The sequence below is a fragment of the Sorex fumeus genome, unplaced genomic scaffold (assembly GCF_029834395.1).
Source record: "Sorex fumeus unplaced genomic scaffold, SorFum_2.1 ptg000019l, whole genome shotgun sequence".
NCBI lineage: Eukaryota > Metazoa > Chordata > Mammalia > Eulipotyphla > Soricidae > Sorex > Sorex fumeus.
In genome coordinates, this window is record NW_026606076.1 from 17,556,556 (window position 1) to 17,576,584 (window position 20,029).

The 20,029-nt window shown below is 46.8% G+C and overlaps 1 protein-coding gene across 1 annotated transcript in view; it reads left to right on the top strand.

Moving 5' to 3' along the window:
- LOC130021999 (zinc finger protein 345-like) overlaps window positions 1-13,363 on the top strand; it is a gene marked incomplete at its 3' end in the record, with an annotated part of 128,233 nt that extends 114,870 nt beyond the window's left edge. Inside the window, exon 2 of the mRNA XM_056112726.1 lies at window positions 12,290-13,363. Coding sequence (XP_055968701.1) covers window positions 12,290-13,363 — 1,074 coding nt within the window. The remainder of the gene's footprint in view (window positions 1-12,289) is intronic.
- Window positions 13,364-20,029: the final 6,666 nt, after the last annotated feature.

A 20,029-nucleotide genomic window follows, 5' to 3' on the forward strand; every position in this document is an offset into this window, starting at 1 on the left:
AAGCTTATAGGGTGTCTCTATTGGGAATGTTTCCTATAGCTCCCAGACTACACTCCCCATTATAGGATAGTCCTTCCTAACCCCAGCAGGATCCTTACCCAGTTACTTATGTTTGGGTCACGACAAAATTTTTTATGGTGCTTACCTGTCCCTTTTTAATGCCAGGGTAGCTCACAACTATCCTGGGTCCATCCAGTCTCTTGCTTTTTGGGTGCTAAGAACGAAGAATAGCTGAGGCTTAAGTCTCATAAATATGAAAATGCCCAGGAGTGTATAATATCTGGAGTCAAATAACTCTGAAGTTACAAAAGCATAACATTGTCTTCCTTTGTCCCTACAAAGCTGAGGGCTGGGGGCATGGCCATCCCGATCCTGCCAGCACAATCTTCCCAACTGGGACTGCACTGGTCCTTGTCCAGGAGCAAAAAGGATATTTGTCTAAAGTAAACTGCAGAGGACATTAAGGAAATAGAAAGTCAAAATTTGACTCACAAATACAAAATCCAGAGATCTCTGAAGAATTTGACTTTACAATTCACAGTTTCTGGTTAGGGGAAATGGGTGATTAATGCATAGGAGAAGCAGAGCACCTAAGGAAATGGGAGTGATTCGGGAGCATTGGTATGGGTGTTACTCAGTAAGCCTAAACTCCTTGTAGCAGAAGAGAAATGATGGACCAATGATAAACCTAAATTGTTTAGAACTCTAATCCAACAAAGGTAAAGGGTTTTGTTTTTTAAACATCTTGCTATCTTAGTTTTGGTTTTTCAGGAGTAAGGACATTTGCTCAGGGTTCAGCTTGGCTATGCTAGGAGCACATTTACTTAGGGCCAGAGACATAGTACAGTGAGTAAGGATTTAACCATCCAAGCAGTCGACCCAGGTTCCACCCCTGCATCCATATATTCTGTACCAGAGTGATTCCTGAGTGTAAAGTTAAGAGTAAGCCCTGAATATGCCGTTTGTGGCCCCCAAACAAAAATCACACAAAGACACACTTGTATATACACACATATATGCACATACAATTAAGAAAGATGCAAAATGGAGAAAGAACAATAGAGTTTCGGTAGCAGGGAAAGATCAAGAATAGGGAATTTTTAAGGACCAGAAATTTGACTCTTTAAATGTTTCACTCTAGAATTTGTCATTGCACATTATTTCCCCCCCCCCTTCGGTAGAATTTGCCTTTTTTTGTTCTTATATTTTTTGCCATAGCATACAGTACTCAGTGTTTACTCTTGTGTCTGAGCTCAGGGATCATTTGCAAGAGTCAGGGTAACATTGTGTGTCTAGATATCTTTGGTTCAATGTTTGGTGACAACTGCAGGATCAGGGGACTTCTCCTTACCCCCGGGACCCATAGTGTGTGACCGACCACTCCAGCATTTGCCTCTCCATGCCTTTTTTTGAGTCCATCCCCCTTGCAGTACGGATTCACCTAGGAGGCAAAATGGTTCTCAGTGCCTAGACTCTGGATCTTTAAGGCACCTTATGGAAATAAAAGTGATGTCATAAATGATGTCATAGTTCATTTTCCATCCCTGACACTGACACTGGGGCTGTTGTATACTTGCCAAAGGACAAATAAATTTGCACTCTATCCTTAAAGGGGGATTCTGAAGGCGGGTTTTGTGGCAGGATTCGAGCAGCCTCCTGTGAGCACCCCGCGCCTTCCCATTTCCACACTCTGAGCTGAGGGGCCGAGCCAGCTTGGGGGGTACTTTTGCCCTAGTTTTTCACTTGTTCTCTGAAATTCAGGTGTATTCTGAGGTGCGGTGGAGGCTTTAGGGGGATGCAGAGCTTTGGGGGTGCAGTGGAGGCTGTCTCAGGGTTCAGGGGTGGCAGCTGTGAGTGTGTGATCCCTGGGGGCCTCTTTGGCCACGATCGTCTCCAGCTCCAGGATGGGGCAATAGTGGCTGAATGCGAGAATCAGCCGGGTCTTGGCCGTACCAACCCTCCCAGCAGCCCCATGTTTGAACCATTGGCCCTAACCTAGCTTCTTTAGAATCTCCAGATTTGAGGGGCAGAGCTTCAGCCCCTCCACTTCATGGCAGGAGATATTTTGCTGGTCATCTTCATTGTCTGCCGTTTTAGCCAGGGTTATGTGGGGTATGTGGGGGGGAAGGGGACCTGCAGGTGGCTGAGGTTTGCCAATGAAAACGTATTTGGGGGGCTATTTTTGATTCTTTTTATTTTGGGGGGAGTGGGAACACACCCGGAGATGCTTCTGACTTACTCTAGCCTCTAAGCTAAGGAATTATCCCTGGAACTGCTGGGGGCCATATGGGATGCAGAGGATTGATCGGTTCATCTGGTCCAACACCCAAGTCACATTACTGCCTGTCCAACAATACTGGTATATCTTTTTCCGGGTCATGAATTTCAGGTACTTCACATCAAGCTGTAAGGCAGACCTGACTCTTCATCTTTCCTTGAGCAGACAACCACTGGAATCCGGGTAAATACTGAGGGTAAAGTTTTTTTTTTTTTTTTTTTTTGCTTTTTGGGTTATACCTGGCGATGCACAGGGGTTACTCCTGGTTTCGTACTCAGGAATTACTCCTGGAGGTGCTCAGGGGACCATATGGGATGCTAGGAGTCGAACCTGGGTCGGCTTCATGCAAGGCAAACACCCTACCCGCTGTGCTATCACTCCAGCTCCAAAGGGCTTTTTAATGTTTATTTTTTAAAGAATATTTTTGTGTGTGCGGGGAGGGGGAAGAGCTGTGTTCATGACTCACTCCTAGTATTTTTGGAAGAAATTTATATAGGAAGGGGCGGAGCAAAAGTACAGCAAGTAGGGTGATTGCCTTACACACAGCCAACCCACGTTCTGTGTCTTGAATCCCACTGGTCCCCACACCTGCTGGGAGTGAAACCTGAGTGCAGAGCTAGGAATACTCCCTGAGCAATGCTGGTTCTGACTCAAAGAAGAAAATCATGCACACGCACCCGCACGGACACATACACATGCACACAGAAAACGTGTGATCGTAGAAAAAGAGAATAATAATTCATGGAAAACCATACCAGACAATCAAAGTTTTAAGGACCTGCTATTTGTCTATTTAAATGTTCTTCCCTCTTATTTTGCACATGAATTCTGTTGGTTTCTTGTGCTTCGAATTTGCCTTTTTGTTGCAGTATTTTTGGTCATAATCTACAGTGCTCAGGTCTTAACTCCTGACAGTTCATATTATGGTCCCTAGTAAATGCACTGGTTATTTGAATTATTTTTCTATTGAACCATTTGCGCAGTTTTCTAATATATTCTTGGACGGCAGGAGCAAGTGTTGGCTGAGGCTCACGCAGATGTTCCGTTTCAGGGATAGAGTAAATCAGGACCCATAAGGTCTCAGATCCAGCGCGAGAGAGCAGGGCTGTGCCTCTGACCCAACTGTACCCAGAAGTGATCTTGGTCCCCGGGACAGAGTGCCCAGGCACATGTTCTTGTCCCTGCTGCAAGAGAGTGGCTGAAGCTTTGTCCACTCTATGTCCTTGTGGCTTTCCCCATGGCAGAGCCACATCCAGGCTATAGTTCCCAGGGGCCAGCACTGCTGCCAGCTGCAGGGGCGCCAGTACTTGGGAGCACCGGGACTCAGAGTCAGACCGAGGCTGGGCCTGTAGGGATTTTCCTGTGCAATTCAGGGAGGAATTCGGGGACCAGAGAGGGCTGTCGTTTCCTCTCCTATTGCCTGGGCCCAGGCTCCTATCCTGAAGTGCAGCACAGATGCCAACAAAATTTGCATCCCCAGCGGAGACAGGAGCTTCTGCCATTGTCTCCCTGAGGTGCGATTATGAGGGTGTGGCTGGTCTGAGATCAGGGGTAGGAGGAGGTGCTGCTCTCTGGTGCTCACTGTTCTGACTTCTTCATGTCTTTGCACAGAGCCTCCTGCTAATTCTCAGCACAACAGTGGCAGGAGAAGATGGTGATGCGGCTTCTGATAAACCGTCCAAAGGTAGGAGTAGAGGGACAGAATGGCATGAGGTAGTGCCAGGAGTGCCCGGGTTTCCTGGGCGATCTGTTTTGAGTTTCTTTTGGATGGATTCCAAGATGAGACTTCCGATCAGACCACGCCATATTTGGCTGTGGGACCGACCCAGCGGTGCATGAGGAATACTCAAAGCTCAGTGCTCAATGATCACTCCTGACATGTCTAGGCAACCAATGGGATGCTGGAGGTCCAAAGATTTTGTCTTGAATTTTCTGTTTTATTTGGGAGTGATAGCACAGCGGTAGGGTGTTTGCCTTGCACGCAGCCAACATGGCCGACCTGAGTTCAATTCCTCCGCCCCTCTCGGAGAGCCCGGCAAGCTACCGAGAGTATCTCGCCCGCACGGCAGAGCTTGGTAAGCTCCCTGTGACGTATTCGATATGCCAAACACAGTAACAACAGTCTCCAATGGAGACGTTACTGGGCCCGCTCGAGCAAATCGATGATCAACAATTTGGGGTGCAGAGCAAAGGATTCTCACAATAAATCCTTGTGCTGCACTCTGGCATTGCCCCTGGCAGTGCTTGTGGGACCATATGGGATGGTGGGGATCGCCAGTCCTACACGCTGTTCCCGGAGCAGCTGTCCTGTTACGCCAACCTGCTGCTTCATTTTCTTTTGCATTGTTTTTGTACTCAGCCATCCTCTTTACTCTGTTCTCTGGATTCACAACTGATGGGCATCAGAATGCCCTGGGGTGTGCTGGCCACATTTGTGTACTGTCAACTACAGTGACTTGGACCCCAGGACTTATTTTTCCCCTGTTTTGTCCTTCCTGCTCTGGAGAGCCTTGCCTTCTCAGTCATACAGTCTTATATTCACATAAAGTTATGTGTGGATTTCTGGGCATGCGCTGATCCCAAGGAGAAAGAGCCAAGGATATCTGAGGCCAGTAGAGATGTTGGGGTGAAGAACCTTCTCCTTCTTTGCAAGGGATTTGGGGCGGTCTTGAGCAGTGTGTTCTTACAGGCACACATGCCATGCACCACTCTGAGTAGTTGTCTATATGAACTGTAGTTCTTAGTCCTAGTAGTCATGAGCTGTGGGGGTGCAGCGGTGAGCGTGCAGTCGTTTTTGCTGCACCCAGGGATGGTCTTTTGGATCGTGCAAGTCTGCGGTCAGGTGATCCTCTCTACAGTGCTCACTGGACCAGTGGTGCTCGAATTGGACATTGGGTTACCAGGAAAGGCAGATATATCCAAGAACTTTCTGTATAAAATCCTCCCACTTTCACAGATCCAGCTGCCTTATGTGATTTCTGGGGCCCGTCAGCCATGCGTCTGCATGGAGGCTGGTTCATTCGAAGGGGAGAGGACTAGCGGCAATATAGGACCCTGGGTCCTGGCCTCACAGTAGTGGGAATGAGACTAAGGTAGACTCTAACTGCCACCCTCCCTGTGTGCTGACTCAGGACGCAGTGACCTTCCACGACGTGGCTGTGAACTTCACCCCGGAGGAATGGTCATGCCTGGCGGCCTCTCAGCAGAAGCTCTACAGGGACGTGATGCTGGAGACCTACCAGCATCTGCAGGCTGTAGGTGAGAGCAGTGTGGAGCCAACCCTGTCTGGACAGACCTGCTTGGGCTCCCTGGGTTTGGGCCGCAGCTGTGTGTCCAACAGTAGCTGTGACTGACGGGCTGGTATGTTGAACAGCCATGAGGTGTTTGTTCCCTCCCTGTTTTTTTTAGGGTTCACCTGTGGATACTCAGGGCTTACTCTCAGCTCTGTCCTTAGGAATCAGTCTTGTGGAGTAGCAGGACCCTGTGGGGTGATTCAGATCAACCCGTTTCGACTGTGTCCGTGGGAAGATCCCTATCTGCCCAGTTATCGCTCAGGTCCCTTTAAATAGTTCCATCCATTGGTGAATCAATTTGCTTTGTGTACTACACAAACTTCCGTGTGTTTAATTGGCTTTGCTGTTGCCTTTGTTTAGGGAGCACAGTCCACAGTTCTCCTGGCTCTGTGCTAAACGATGACTCCTAAGAGTGCTCAGAAACCGGGATACCATGGACTGAAACCTCTTGGCAATTTAAAACATTGGTGCATGACTCCCAATACTTTTGCACCAGGCACTCAAATCAGACGGTTTTTACTTCCTCTTTTTTCCTTAGGTATTAGGAAAAAAGAATCAGGATTACGGCCTGATTCTTTTCATTATTACATTCACATAATAGTAATAATTATTATAGTAATTATTATAGTAATTATAATAATAGTAATAATTATTATTATTATGTAATAATAATAATAATAATAATAATAACGTAACGGCCAGGATCCAGAGATTATCACACCCTTTACGACATCTTATCATCTCATTCCTACTTTGGACAAACTGGCAGGCTCCCGTGGAGTACCCAATATGCCAAATACCAATAATAATGAAGGGTCTCATTCTCCTAACTCTGAAAGAGCCTTGAATATGGGATTTTTTTTAAAATCTCAGGGCTAGGACGAAGGAGACGTTACTGGAGCCTGCTCGAGGCAATCGACGAATAACAGGATGGTTGTGATTGTGATTGTGATTGTGATTAGGGATTATTCCTGCCTGTGTATTCAGGATCTACACCTGGCCTTGCTCCAAGACTTTATGGGCTGCCTGTGATCAAACCCACATGTGTGTGCAGCACTTCTGTCCTATGTGCTGTACTATCTCTCCCACCACTGGGGCTTTGATATCTCTTCTCTCAACTCATCAGACACTGCCGTATTTCAGTGCTTGGAGATACTTCTAATGGTTCTTGTGAGACTTCAGCAGGACTCAGGCTTTGCTCCTGGACTCTGCACTCAGGGATCACTCCTGGCTGGCGTGAGGGACCCTAGGGGATGTCGAGTATTGCAACTGGATTGGCTGTGAGAAACTCCTGCTGTGCTCTCTTTCTGGATACATTTTTAGCTTAAAAAAATAAGGGTCTCTTGCCACCTTTGGCCATTTCCAGATTTATTAAGAACTTAGTTTTACTGAAATTCTTGATGAGTTCATGAGGGGCTCAGGAAACTCCATGTGGTGTTAGGCCTAGACAGACAGTATGGTTAGGAAAGTGATTTTCTTGCAAGCAATGCACCTGGGTTAAATCCTCGGCATCCCATGTCATCCCCGAGCACCAGCAGTGCTGATTTCAGAATACAGAGTCCGGAGTTGTCCCTGAACATTGCCAGGTTAGACCCCAAACAAGACAAAAACCAACAACATACTGTGCTGACCAACACCCTGTTGGCCATACACAAGGCCTGGTCTATTGTATTTGTGGTATTTTCTTGGGTCTTACCTCTCAAATAACTAGAAATATGTGGCATTTTGGAAATGGACATTGTGTTCATGCCTTTCATTAATTTGCCCCATTATATCAGGAAACACGGCGATTTACCTGTCACCTTTTCCTTGTCACTTATCCATGCCTCTGTCTCTGTTGTGGCAGGGCACACTGGGATGAAGCCTGCGGTGATCTCCTGGCTGGAAGGAGGAGCCCTGAGGTCAGGGAGGAGAGACTTGTGTTTAGGTGAGTGTCTGAGGACCCTTCCTGGCTCAGGCCCTGTGCAGTGTATGGGTGCCCTGAGCATGTATGAAACACGCTGCTGAGGCTGGGGCCTTGGGCTCCTGGATCCATGGCTCTGTGCCACACTCACACTCCTCTTCATTCCCATCGTATGTCTGTCCAGAATGACTCTGTAAGTTGCTTCCATGGCTTTCGAATAAGTAAGACCATAACAGAGCTAGTTTGGATCTGAACGATAGTATAGCAGGGAGTGCCTTGCAGTGCCTGAAAGTGACCTGTTCAATAACCTGGTTCCCCGAACATCACCAGGTCTGCTCAAAAACAAAAACAAAACCTAGTGTAGAATTGCAAAGATCCTTACCGTTTTCCACTAACCTAATCTTTTCTTTAGTGTAGGATTTTATGGACTTTGAATACCACAGAGATGTACTCCAACTACATGGCATCATTTTGCTACATTTTTGACAATTGCTTTAACTGCATGTTGTGTTCAGTTTCAGAGCTGAAACCACGGATTCAAGATTTGGCATTACAGCACTTTGATTTGGGAATGGGGTCCGCAAGTATGAGTGAGTTGGTAAGATTTTTAATTCAGAATAAATTATTATGCCAGCGGGAGTGGACCAAATATGTGATTGTTAGGGTGGAGGGCTATGAATGGCAGGGAGGAATTCCAAAGCCTGATGCTTGGGGTAGAGGACCCTTAGCTTTACTAGGTGCTGAAATCAACCATGTATAAAAATGCTGTGAGTTTTCATTTGCTTGACAGTTATAGTCGTTTAAAAAGCTAATTTGGGAAGCCTTAAGCATAAGAGAAAGAACACATGGAGGGTGCGGGATCCCAGAGGAAAAAAAAAAGAAAAAACAGGTTCCAAAAAGAGCCAAGTTCACCCGCAAGTTCCAGATGGAGTAGGCGCCGCATCTTGCCTCCCCCAGATGGAACCCCGGTGACCAGAAGCCTCTACAAACACAGCTCGAGTATGCGGGAACGAGGACTTTTTCTCAAATCTGCCGGACTACACCTCCCAGGTAACCTCTGATTCCGGAAGTCATGCCCACAGCCCGCCCCCCAGCGCCATCTTTGAAGCCTTAAGCATAAGAGAAAGAACACATGGAGGGTGCGGGATCCCGGAGGAAAAAAAAAAAGAAAAAACAGGTTCCAAAAAGAGCCAAGTTCACCCGCAAGTTCCAGATGGAGTAGGCGCCGCATCTCGCCTCCCCCAGATGGAACCCCGGTGACCAGAAGCCTCTACAAACACAGCTCGAGTATGCGGGAACGAGGACATTTTCTCAAAACCGCGCGGCCGCTTATGCGGCCGCGCGACATCTCTCTATATACAAAGTGATCAATGAGAAGTAAACCACCCAATCTTTCTCCCTGAAAGTCAGAGTTAAGTTTGGAGCACGGCCACAGCCCCAGAAACACAAGGACTTAATGCAGAACCCAGCAGCTTAGAGCAGAAAAGTGAAAGGACTATGTGTTAATCCAGGCCATCAAGTCTGCCGGAGGGGAAAGGGTGTTGCCCCATTCGCCCTCTCTTCTCTGGAAAGAAGGATGGCGGCCGCATGGGAGCCTTGTGGACAGCAGGTATGAGCCGGGGGTGTGGGGGCGACTAAAACCTCATGGGAAGGGGGGCGTTCCGGTCCGTCCTTCACGCCCTACCGAGGTCACCAGTTGCCCCCCACGAGCGGCTCTCCAGCACGGCCACAGCCCCAGAAGCACAAGAGCTTAATGCAGAACCCAGCAGCTTGGAGCAGAAAAGTGAAAGGACTATGCGTTAATCCAGGCAATCATTTCTGCCCAGAGGGGAAAGGGTGTTGCTCCCTTCCGCCCTCCTCCCTCTGGAAAGAAAGATGGCGGCCACATGGGAGCCTTGTGGACAGCAGGTATGAGCCGGGGGTGTGGGGGCGACTAAAACCTCATGGGAAGGGGGGCGTTCCGGTCCGTCCTTCACGCCCTACCGAGGTCACCAGTCACCCCCCACGAGCGGCTCTCCAGCACAGCCACGGCCCCAGAAGCACAAGGACTTAATGCAGAACCCAGCAGCTTGGAGCAGAAAAGTGAATGGACTATGCGTTGATCCAGCCCATCAAGTCTGCCGGAGGGGAAAGGGTGTTGCCCCATTCGCCCTCTCCTCTCTGGAAAGAAAGATGGCGGCCACATGGGAGCCTTGTGGACAGCAGGTATGAGCCGGGAGTGTGGGGGCGACTAAAACTTCATGGGAAGGGGGGCGTTCCGGTCCGTCCTTCACGCCCCACCGAGGTCACCAGTTGCCCCCCACGAGCGGCTCTCCAGCACAGCCACGGCCCCAGAAGCACAAGGACTTAATGCAGAACCCAGCAGCTTGGAGCAGAAAAGTGAACGGACTATGCATTGATCCAGGCCATCAAGTCTGCCGGAGGGGAAAGGGTGTTGCCCCATTCGCCCTCTCCTCTCTGGAAAGAAAGATGGCGGCCACATGGGAGCCTTGTGGACAGCAGGTATGAGCCGGGGGAGTGGGGGCGACTAAAACCTCATGGGAAGGGGGGCGTTCCGGTCCGTCCTTCACGCCCTACCGAGGTCACCAGTTGCCCCCCACGAGCGGCTCTCCAGCACGGCCATGGCCCCAGAAGCACAAGGACTTAATGCAGAACCCAGCAGCTTGGAGCAGAAAAGTGAATGGACTATGCGTTGATCCAGCCCATCAAGTCTGCCGGAGGGGAAAGGGTGTTGCCCCATTCGCCCTCTCCTCTCTGGAAAGAAAGATGGCGGCCACATGGGAGCCTTGTGGACAGCAGGTATGAGCCGGGAGTGTGGGGGCGACTAAAACCTCATGGGAAGGGGGGCGTTTCGCTCTGCCCTTCACGTCCTACCGAGGCCACCAGTTGCCCCCCACGAGCGGCTCTCCAGCACGGCCACGACTCCAGAACACAGAAACCAATTTCTTAACTATCTGACTTTCAGTAGAAATACTTCCAGGGTCAATAAGTAAAATAGCAGAAATCCAAAACCAACATTTAATTCTTGAACCCAGCTGGAGAAAGCAAATCACTTCACAATGCTTTTTCAGCATGTCTGATTTGGGGAGGGGGGGTAAACTCTAAATAATAGTGGTGAATCTTTTATTGAAACAATCTAATCAAAGCGGATAGAGTGTTAACTAGAATTCATCTGCCTCACAGGGACGGGGAGGGGTGGGGGGTGGGGTTTTATTGGGGTTCTTCATGGGAAAAAATAAGTATTGGTAAAGGGAAATGTGTTTGATATTTGCATGACTGAGACATAAACCTGAAAGCTTTGTAACCTTTCCCACAGTGATTCAATAAATAAATTAAAAAAAAAAAAAAAAAAGCTAATTTTTGGGCCATGGAGATAGTGCAGTGAGAAATATACTTGCTTTGCACAGGGATGGATGGTCCTTACCCAGCACTCCTTATAGACACCGTAGACCCACAGAACTGATCCTAGATACTGCATGGTGTGCCCCACCCAACCCCCAATAAATAGAAACTACAAAACATTAAGAACAAAAAACTTTGTTGATGCTGAAAGCAATCACTTGTGGTGAGAGCTTTGCAATAGCCACGTGGTCTATCTCAGCTGTGTGAGGATGCAGCGTTGTCTTCACCCCTTCATCACAGGTTTCACTCTGAGCTTTAATCAAATCCACTGTGGTTGTATCTCATTTTCTCTTGAAATGGATGCATCAGTTTTCTATAGAAGGAATTATTTCAAGTTGTATTCCTTCATTAAGTTAACGGTGGGGGGAAGTCACACAATTTTATGAATCTGCTTCCATCAATTTTGTGCGTCGAACTTACATTTACACGAAGTTATTCTATAATAAGACAATCCTTACGTAGGTAGTTACATTTGTGTGGTGCATATGTTAGAAAACTCACCTGGGGCTGGAGCAATAGCACAGCGGGCAGGGCATTTGCCTTGCACGTGGCCAACCCGGGTTCGATTCCCTGCATCCCATATGGTCCCCTGAACACCGCCAGGAGTAACTCCTTAGTACAGAGCCAGGAGTAACCCCTGTGCATCACCAGGTGTGACCCCCCCAAAAAAGAAACCACATCTGAAGGCTCAGTTTTTTGACAGGAAGACTCGGTGAATAAGTTAATAATTGGAATCCTTCTCTGCTCCTGCTACAGGGAAGCAAACAACCCAAGTGGAATATCTCTGATTCTGCACTCTATGACAATATCTCTAGTGAGCAATCCTGCATTCAACCCCATGAGGACGCCAAGACGTGTGAGGTGTCTTCTGAGGGTGATCAGAATGGCGAGAGCTACCTCACTCTGAAGAAGCCTTCCCTTGGAAAAAGTTCCTTGGAGTGTGGTGTTCTCAGTTCACAGTCACAAAACCCCCCAGTCTGGCAACCACTAGGGAAAGAAGTACTGTTTATAGTGAGTCCCTCACAGCGACAAACTCTCAATCACAGTCACTGTGAACAGAACCCATCTAAGTGTAAGGAATGTGGTGGAGCCTCCCCATGTTCTCAGCACTGTGGTATTCCCTTAGAAAACTACAGTGGACAGCATCCCCGGAAAAGTGAGCACCGAGAACAAAGTGTGAGTCAAGGGTTACTCCATCATGACCATATGAATATAAATTCAGGAGTGAAACCTTATGCGTGTGAAGCATGTGGGAAGGCCTTCAATCAATCATCACATCTTTTTAGACATAGGAGAATTCATACAGAAGAGAAATCTCATAAATGTCAGACATGTGGGAAGGCCTTTATTCAGCCCTCAGATCTTAATAGACATATGAAAACGCATAGTGGAGAGAAGCCTTATATATGTCAGACATGTGGGAAGGCCTTTAATCAGCCTTCAGATCTTAATAGACATATGGATATTCATAGTGGAGAGAAACGTCATAAATGTCAGACATGTGGGAAGTCCTTTATTCACACCTCGTCTCTTTATAGACATAAGAATACGCATAGTGGAAAGAAGACTTATATATGTCAGGAGTGTGGAAAGGCCTTTGCTGGAGCCTCAAAACTTACTGTACATAGGAGAATTCACACGGGAGAGAAACCGTATATATGTAAGGAATGTGGAAAGGCCTTTGCTAAAGCCTCAATATTTACAGTACATAGGAGAATTCACACTGGACAGAAGCTTTATATATGTGTGCAGTGTGAAAAGGCCTTTACTACATCCTCACAATTGACTATACATAGGAGAATTCACACTGGAGAGAAACCGTGTATATGTGTGCAGTGTGAAAAGGCCTTTACTACATCCTCACAATTGACTGTACATAGGAGAATTCACACTGGAGAGAAACCGTTTATATGTAAGGAATGTGGGAAGGCCTTTGCTAAAGCCTCAAGACTTAGTGTACATAGGAAAATTCACACTGGAGAGAAACCATATATATGTAAGGAATGTGGAAAGGCCTTTGCTGCAGCCTCAAAACTTACTGTTCATAGGAGAATTCACACTGGAGAGAAACCGTATATATGTAAGGAATGTGGGAAGGCCTTTTCTGAAGCCTCAAGACTTACTGTACATAGGAGAATTCACACTGGAGAGAAACCGTATATATGTAAGGAATGTGGGAAGGCCTTTGCTGCAGCCTCAAAACTTACTGTACATAGGAGAATTCACACTGGAGAGAAACCGTATATATGTAAGGAATGTGGGAAGGCCTTTGTTGTAGCCTCAACACTTAGTGACCACAGGAAAATTCACACTGGAGAGAAACCGTATATATGTAAGGAATGTGGGAAGGCCTTTGCTAAAGCTTCAAGACTTAATGAACATAGGAGAATTCACACTGGAGAGAAACCATATATATGTAAGGAATGTGGAAAGGCCTTTGCTGGAGCCTCAAAACTTACTGTACATAGGAGAATTCACACTGGAGAGAAACTTTATATGTAAGGAATGTGGGAAGGCCTTTGCTGTGACCTCAATAATTAATGTATATAGGAGAATTCACATTGGGTAGAAACCATATATATGTAAGGAATGTGGAAAGGCCTTTGCTGGAGCCTCAGACTTATTGAACATAGGCTCATTCACGCTGGAGAAACACGCTTGAGCACCCTGCAGCTCCTAGTTTGGGAACTTGAGCGGAAGGACACACCAGCTTGTAGGGCGTTTTTGTGTTGTTTTTTCAAAACTTGTTCTGCATATCTAGGTATTAGGGAATGTGGAGCTTTTGAGGGTTGCATTGGGGGCTGTTCTGTGGCGAAGGTGTCATGGGTGAGGGAGCATTATGCTGAGGGTCCCTGCAGCCAAGATCACATCCAGGTCCAAGATGGCATATGAACTTTGGGCCTTGGTGTGAGGGACCTGCAGAGAGTGGTGGTCTTGGCAATCTCATACCTCCCTACTCGGGACTGCGCAGGGCCCTTTTTGGAGCCTTTGGACTGGAGATAACACTTATCAAACCTCCAAATATGTTCACGGGAAGCCCTGAAAGGTAAGGGACTCTTTTCTGGTCCGTCATTTTTATTGGCTCCTGTGCTGGGGTTGGGACTTTGGGGTTTGTCTGCACAAGTGAGAGGGTTTTGCCTCTGAAAACTTACTGTTTGTATTATTTATTTATTTTGTTTTCTGCTTTTTGAGTTACAACCAGCGATGCACATGGGGTTACTCCTGGATTATGCACTCAGGAATTACTCCTGGCAGTGCTCAGGGGAACGTATTGTTTACAGGATTTGAACCCGGGTTTTTTGTGTGCAAGGCAAACCTCCTACCCGCTCTGCTATCACTGCTGCTTAATGGCTATGATCCCACAGATTCAGAGACAAATCTCAAAACCCAGCGGCTCTTGGCAGAAATGAGTCTGGACCCTACAGTAGGTTACTAACCCCGGGCCACCCCAGAGGGAAGTGGTACTGTCCCTCCACCTGCTCCCCCTTGGCGGCTCGCTAGCCACCATCCTCCAGAGGCCATTGGAAAGTCACGTTTGGGCCCGCAGTGATGAGATATGTGGAGCTTCACAGGATGGGGGGATGGGGGTGGAGGTGGCCCTTTCCTCCACGACCCAACAATAGCTTAGGTCATGCCCACGAACTGCCTCTCTGGCTCCTGATAAAGCTGCTTAATGGCCATGATCCCAGAGAGTCAGGAGAAAATCTGGAACTCAGCAGGTCTTGGAAGAAATCCCTCCATATTATTAAAATTTCAAAATTACAAAATCATGTTTATAACCAGCAATAGAAAACAAATTGTCTACTGTTGCCTTTTTGAACTATCTGAGTGCTGGGGTTAAATCCCAAATATAATAATGGTGGGTCTGGTGTCAAAATATTGAATGTAATCAAGTAAAGTAAAGGCCCTCCCGTTGATCGTCGATTTGCTCGAGCGGGCCCAGTAACGTCTCCATTGGAGACTTTTGTTGTTACTGTGTTTGGCATATCAAATACTCTCGGTAGCTTGCCGGGAGAGAAATGTAGAAATCATCTGTCCCCACAGTTAGGGGGACGGTGTAGAATGGGGGTATACTTGGGGTTTTGGTGGTGGAAAATGGGCACGGTAAAGGGATTGGTGCTTCATTGTATGAACGAGACTTAAACCCAAAAGCTTTGTAACTTCACTCAGGGCGATTCAAAAAATAAAATTATCAAAAAAAGGGGGAAAAAGTACGGTGGAGTTCATGCCCATTTCAGTCAGCCTAATCAATAGCCGAATGAACAACAATACTCCTGCAAATAATCTTTTCTACTTCCACATGTCCAATTGCAAACAATCCCTTTCTCTTCATCTCTCCCTGACCAGAACATCAGGAAAACTGGCTCCTTGGGGTGGCTACATCAGTATACTTGTTTTATCTTTTCCTGAAAGGGAGATATTTGAGTATGGGGAAGGGGAGTTTTGCTCAGGGGTCACTGCTGGTGTGCTGGGAAAAAAATTATTTGGAAATGGCCAGAGCAATAGTACAGCAAGTAGGGTACTTGCTTGCATGTGGCCAACCCAGGAGTCCTCCACTCCACAACACCTTTGAGTTGCTCATTGGACATTGAGTGTCCTCTTCTCACCACTAGAACAGTTGATGTGACGATATGGCGTGGGGGAGGAGTGTCTAGAGTTTTGGTCGAACCCAGTGTTGCTTTCTTTTGGTCCTGCTGGGTCAGTGCTTAGGTGTTACTCACAGGAGCATTGTTCATTGGGTTTGTCTCTGGGGTGGCTGCGTGCACGTCCATCAGCTTCTAATATAGTTCCATTGTGGTAGATCAGGATTCCATCCAGTGACTACTGGGGCCTGTCACCCTAAAGTGTTGGTGGAGGCCGGTTCCTCCCTTGTGGAGTGGGGAGAAGGGAGATCCCTGAGAACCCCTAGGGTGCTGCAGTGTCTCATCCTCAGGCCCATTGTGTGGAGTGGGATGGCCTCCTCCTACCCTAGTGTGTGCTGGTTCGAAATGCGGTTACCTCTGTCAACATGGCAGTGAGTTTCACCCCAGACGGATGAACATACCTGATTGCCTCTCAGAGGAATCTCTAAAGGGATGTTATGCTGGAGTCAGAAGAGGAGCAAAGATATGGAGGACCACTGACTGATGGTCAGAATGGCTTGTTTAATGTGAAGCTTTTAGCATAACTACAGAGCATTGAAGGTTGTTGAGCTATAGGACTACACATAGGGGTGACTGATGATTTACAGAGGTAAAGCATTTTTGTTTGTTTTTGCTTTTTGGGTCATGCCTGACCATTAACAGGGGTAACTCCTTGCTCTGCACTAAGGAATTTACTCCTGGATGTGATCGAGGAACCATATGGGATGCTGGGAAAAGAACCCTCATCATTTGCGTGCAAGGCAAATGCCCTTTCTGCTGTGCTATGGCTCCAGCCCCTACAGAGGTAAAGGGTTTTGATGGAGACAATTCTGGAGAATTCAAGGAGACACTGTCTCCCAGTGGCTATACAGAGAGATTCTCCCAGGGTCAACAGCATTATATTGCTTTCCTCTTTCTCTATCTACTAGAAAATATTAAACAATTAAATTTACTTCTCATTAATAATTGCAGATATGTGGATAAAGGTAAGGTAAAGGCCCTCCCGTTGATCGTCGATTTGCTCAAGCGGGCCCAGTAACGTCTCCATTGGAGACTTTTGTTGTTACTGTGCCTGGCATATCGAATACTCTCGGTAGCTTGCCGGGCTCTCCGAGAGGGGCGGAGGAATCAAACTCGGGTCAGCCATGTTGGCCGCGTGTAAGGCGAACGCCCTACCGCTAGCAGACACAGTAACAACAAAAGTCTCCAATGGAGATGTTACTGGGCCCGCTCGAGCAAATGTGGATAAAAATAGTAAGAAATATAGATTCCAAAATTTAGTTCTCTGGACTCTGAGGGCAAGGTTGCTGGGCTTCTACCATAAATCCCATACTAGGTCTTCAGACCGGTACAGCTTGTCCTTCATGAGGTCCTGTCTCTTAAGTCATAACAGCTAATATCAAGACTGTTCTTTCATGCTTTCTAGACTATTCCATTTCGATTCCAGGGTAGTTATTGCTATTTTCCCCAGATCCATCTCAGCCCTATGGGGGCCTTCCTTTTTGGAGTGTTAGGAAGTATGGCAACTGAAGCTTGAATCAAGTAAATATGACAGGTGCCAGGAGTAGATGTATTTCAGGATATGGGCCAAATATTAGGAGCCTATCATTAATAGTCTATCTGTGGTTAAGCAAAGAACATTGCTCTATAGTAGAGTATAAAAGGGCTAATGGGAATATAGAATAGGAAGTATTCACTTCAAATACAAAGTTCAGATTCACCTAAGTCATCAAACCTCACTTGGGGAATTGTAAGCTCAAAGTAAAGGTAAAAGAGAAATTCAGGGAATTACAGATGTTACAAAAGCACTGTGGGGAGGGCGCTTCCTTACGTAAAGCAAACCAGGTTCAATCACTGACCTTCCATGGAGCCAATACTACCAGAGATGATTCCTGAGCGCAGATACAGGATTAACCCTTGAGCATCGCCAACTGTAACCCAAAACAAAACTGCATACAGTGCTGGTAGCTTAGTGGTATTATCTGGGACTCCCTTATTTCACTCTTAAGTTTAAATCTTGTCTTATTCCTCACTCCCCACCAATCTTTGGCATATTGAAAGTGGACGTTATGATCATGCCTTTTCAATAGTATGACCAGTTAGACCAGGGACACACGAGGTTTACTTGTCGCCTTTTCCTTCCTTGTGACTAATCCAGTCCTCTGTCTCTGTGGAGCAGGGCCTTCTGGGGTGAAGCCTGCGTTAATCTCTAGGCTGGAAGAGGAGCCCTAAAGCCGGAGAGGTGAGGTGTGTGCAGGTGAGTGTCTGAGGACCCTTCCTGGCTGGGTCCCTGGGCAGTGTGTGCATGCCCTGAGTGTGTGTGAAACATGGTACTGTGTCCTCGGGCCACTGGATCAGGCGTCTGTACTGCACTCACGCTGCCCTTCACTCCCTGGAGCTGTTCGTTATGGAGAGATCCTGTGCTTTGCTTTATTGACTTTCTTGTCATTCTTCCTCGTCTGTCAGGTATGTCGAATAGTCCATGAGTTTCAAGACCCTGGTCCCCCCCAGCTGAATAACCAGGCTGACTGTACACCTACAGGGCCAGGTACCCTTTCTGGACCCCTCTCTGTCAATATGACACCATGCTTATCTGCTTATCTTTGCCTTTGGATCATTACCATGTTTTTTGAATAAGGTAAGGTAAGGTAAAGGCCCTCCCGTTGATCATCGATTTGCTCGAGCGGGCCCAGTAACGTCTCCATTGGAGACTTTGTTGTTACTGTGTTTGGTATATCGAATACGTCATGGGGAGCTTGCCTTCTGCCGTGCGGGCGAGATACTCTCAGTAGCTTGTCGGGCTATCCGAGAGGGGCGGAGGAATTGAACTCGGGTTGGCCATATTGGCTGCGTGCAAGGCAAACACCCTACCACTGTGCTATCTTTTATTTTGGGGTCTGGGGATGATCAACAGTTATTCCTGGTGTTTCTCATAAGTTGCTGTTGGCAATGCTCAAGGATCAACCCCTGTCAGCCTCATGCAAGGCAAATGCCTACCTGCTGTACTCTTGTACGCACCACAAAATGTTTTATTATGTGTATGTTAAATTGTGGCTGTGAGCCCATAGTGAAGGTTATTAGGACCATAACAGCAGTGCATCACGGAGGGTGCTCGCCAACAGACGCTGCCTACCTTTGATGTCCAGCTTCCCCTGTGGTATCTCGAGCATCACTGGGTCTGATCAAAAATAAAACCCAAACGGCTTGTTCTGGAATTGCCTTGCTCCTTCAGCAACACTTCCTGCAGATTTTCTCTTTTTGTCGGCTTGTTTGGACTGTGAGAACCATGTCCTCCACCTGTTTAACCATTCAATTGCATTCCATTCAATGTTGGACTAATCCTCATTGTGCATTTTGTTTGATTTCAGAACTCAAATCACAGGTTCAGGATGTGGAATTACAGCAATTTCATTTGGGAACAAGGGTATTGCATACAAGTGTGCTCTAAGATTCTCTTGTTGAAACTAAATATTATGCTATTGGAGTGCTCAGTTGACCAAGCATGTGACTTGAAAGGTAGGGTCTGACTCCATCCCCACAACCATATCTATGGTCTCAGCACCATAGGAAAAATATCAGAGCCTAATACTGGGACTAGAGGGTCTTAAACCTCAGTGGGGGCTGAAATCTGGAAATTTATTTCATTTTATTCTTTTTTTAAGTTTTCATTAAAGTGCCAGAATTTTCAAAAGCATTGATAGTTGTACTTACGCATACAATAATTCAGCACCAATCCCTGCACCAGTGTCAGCTTCCCTCCACCCATGTTCCCGTATTCCCTCCAATCTCAGTCCTCACTCCACCCCGCCTGTCATCTGAACAACCACATGACTAAGTTTCAGTGGTTGCAGCTTACATCTCTTGTTTTCAGTTCTGTTGCATTTGTATTTTGGGTAAATGGCTACACCCGTCACTCATGTCACTGCCATAAATGAATCCCTGATCCCTGTAAAATTCTGATTCGCTTCTGCCCGCAGATTTCTTTCCTTCTTTATCCGGCTTCTCTCTAAACACTGAAATAAGGGATGATTTAATTAGACCCTTTACAGTACATCTCCACATCCAGTGTTCTGTATTCCACCGATGAGTGACATTATCCTGTTTTTGTTTCTTTTTCTGGCTAACTTCACTCAAGATGGTATTTTCCAGTTTCCATCGTGTTGCTGCATAAAATCAGTAGTTCTAAAACCTAAATATATATATATATTTTATTTATTTATTTATTTATTTATTTTGCTTTTTGGGTTACATCCAGCGATGCTCAAGGGTTACTCATAGCTCTCCACTCAGGAATTATTCCTAGTGGTGCATGTGGGACCATATGGGATGCCTGGGATTGAAGCTGGGCCGGCTCTATGCAAGGCAAATGCCTACCCCTGTACTATGTAACCCCCCAAAAATTCTTTTTATTACAGGGTAATAAATACTGTGACTTTACATTTGATAGACAGCAAGGACAAGTGTGATTGTTGAAAAGAACTCGATGGTTCAGCACTAGTGGTTTTGCATTAAGAAGCGCACTTGCTTGGCC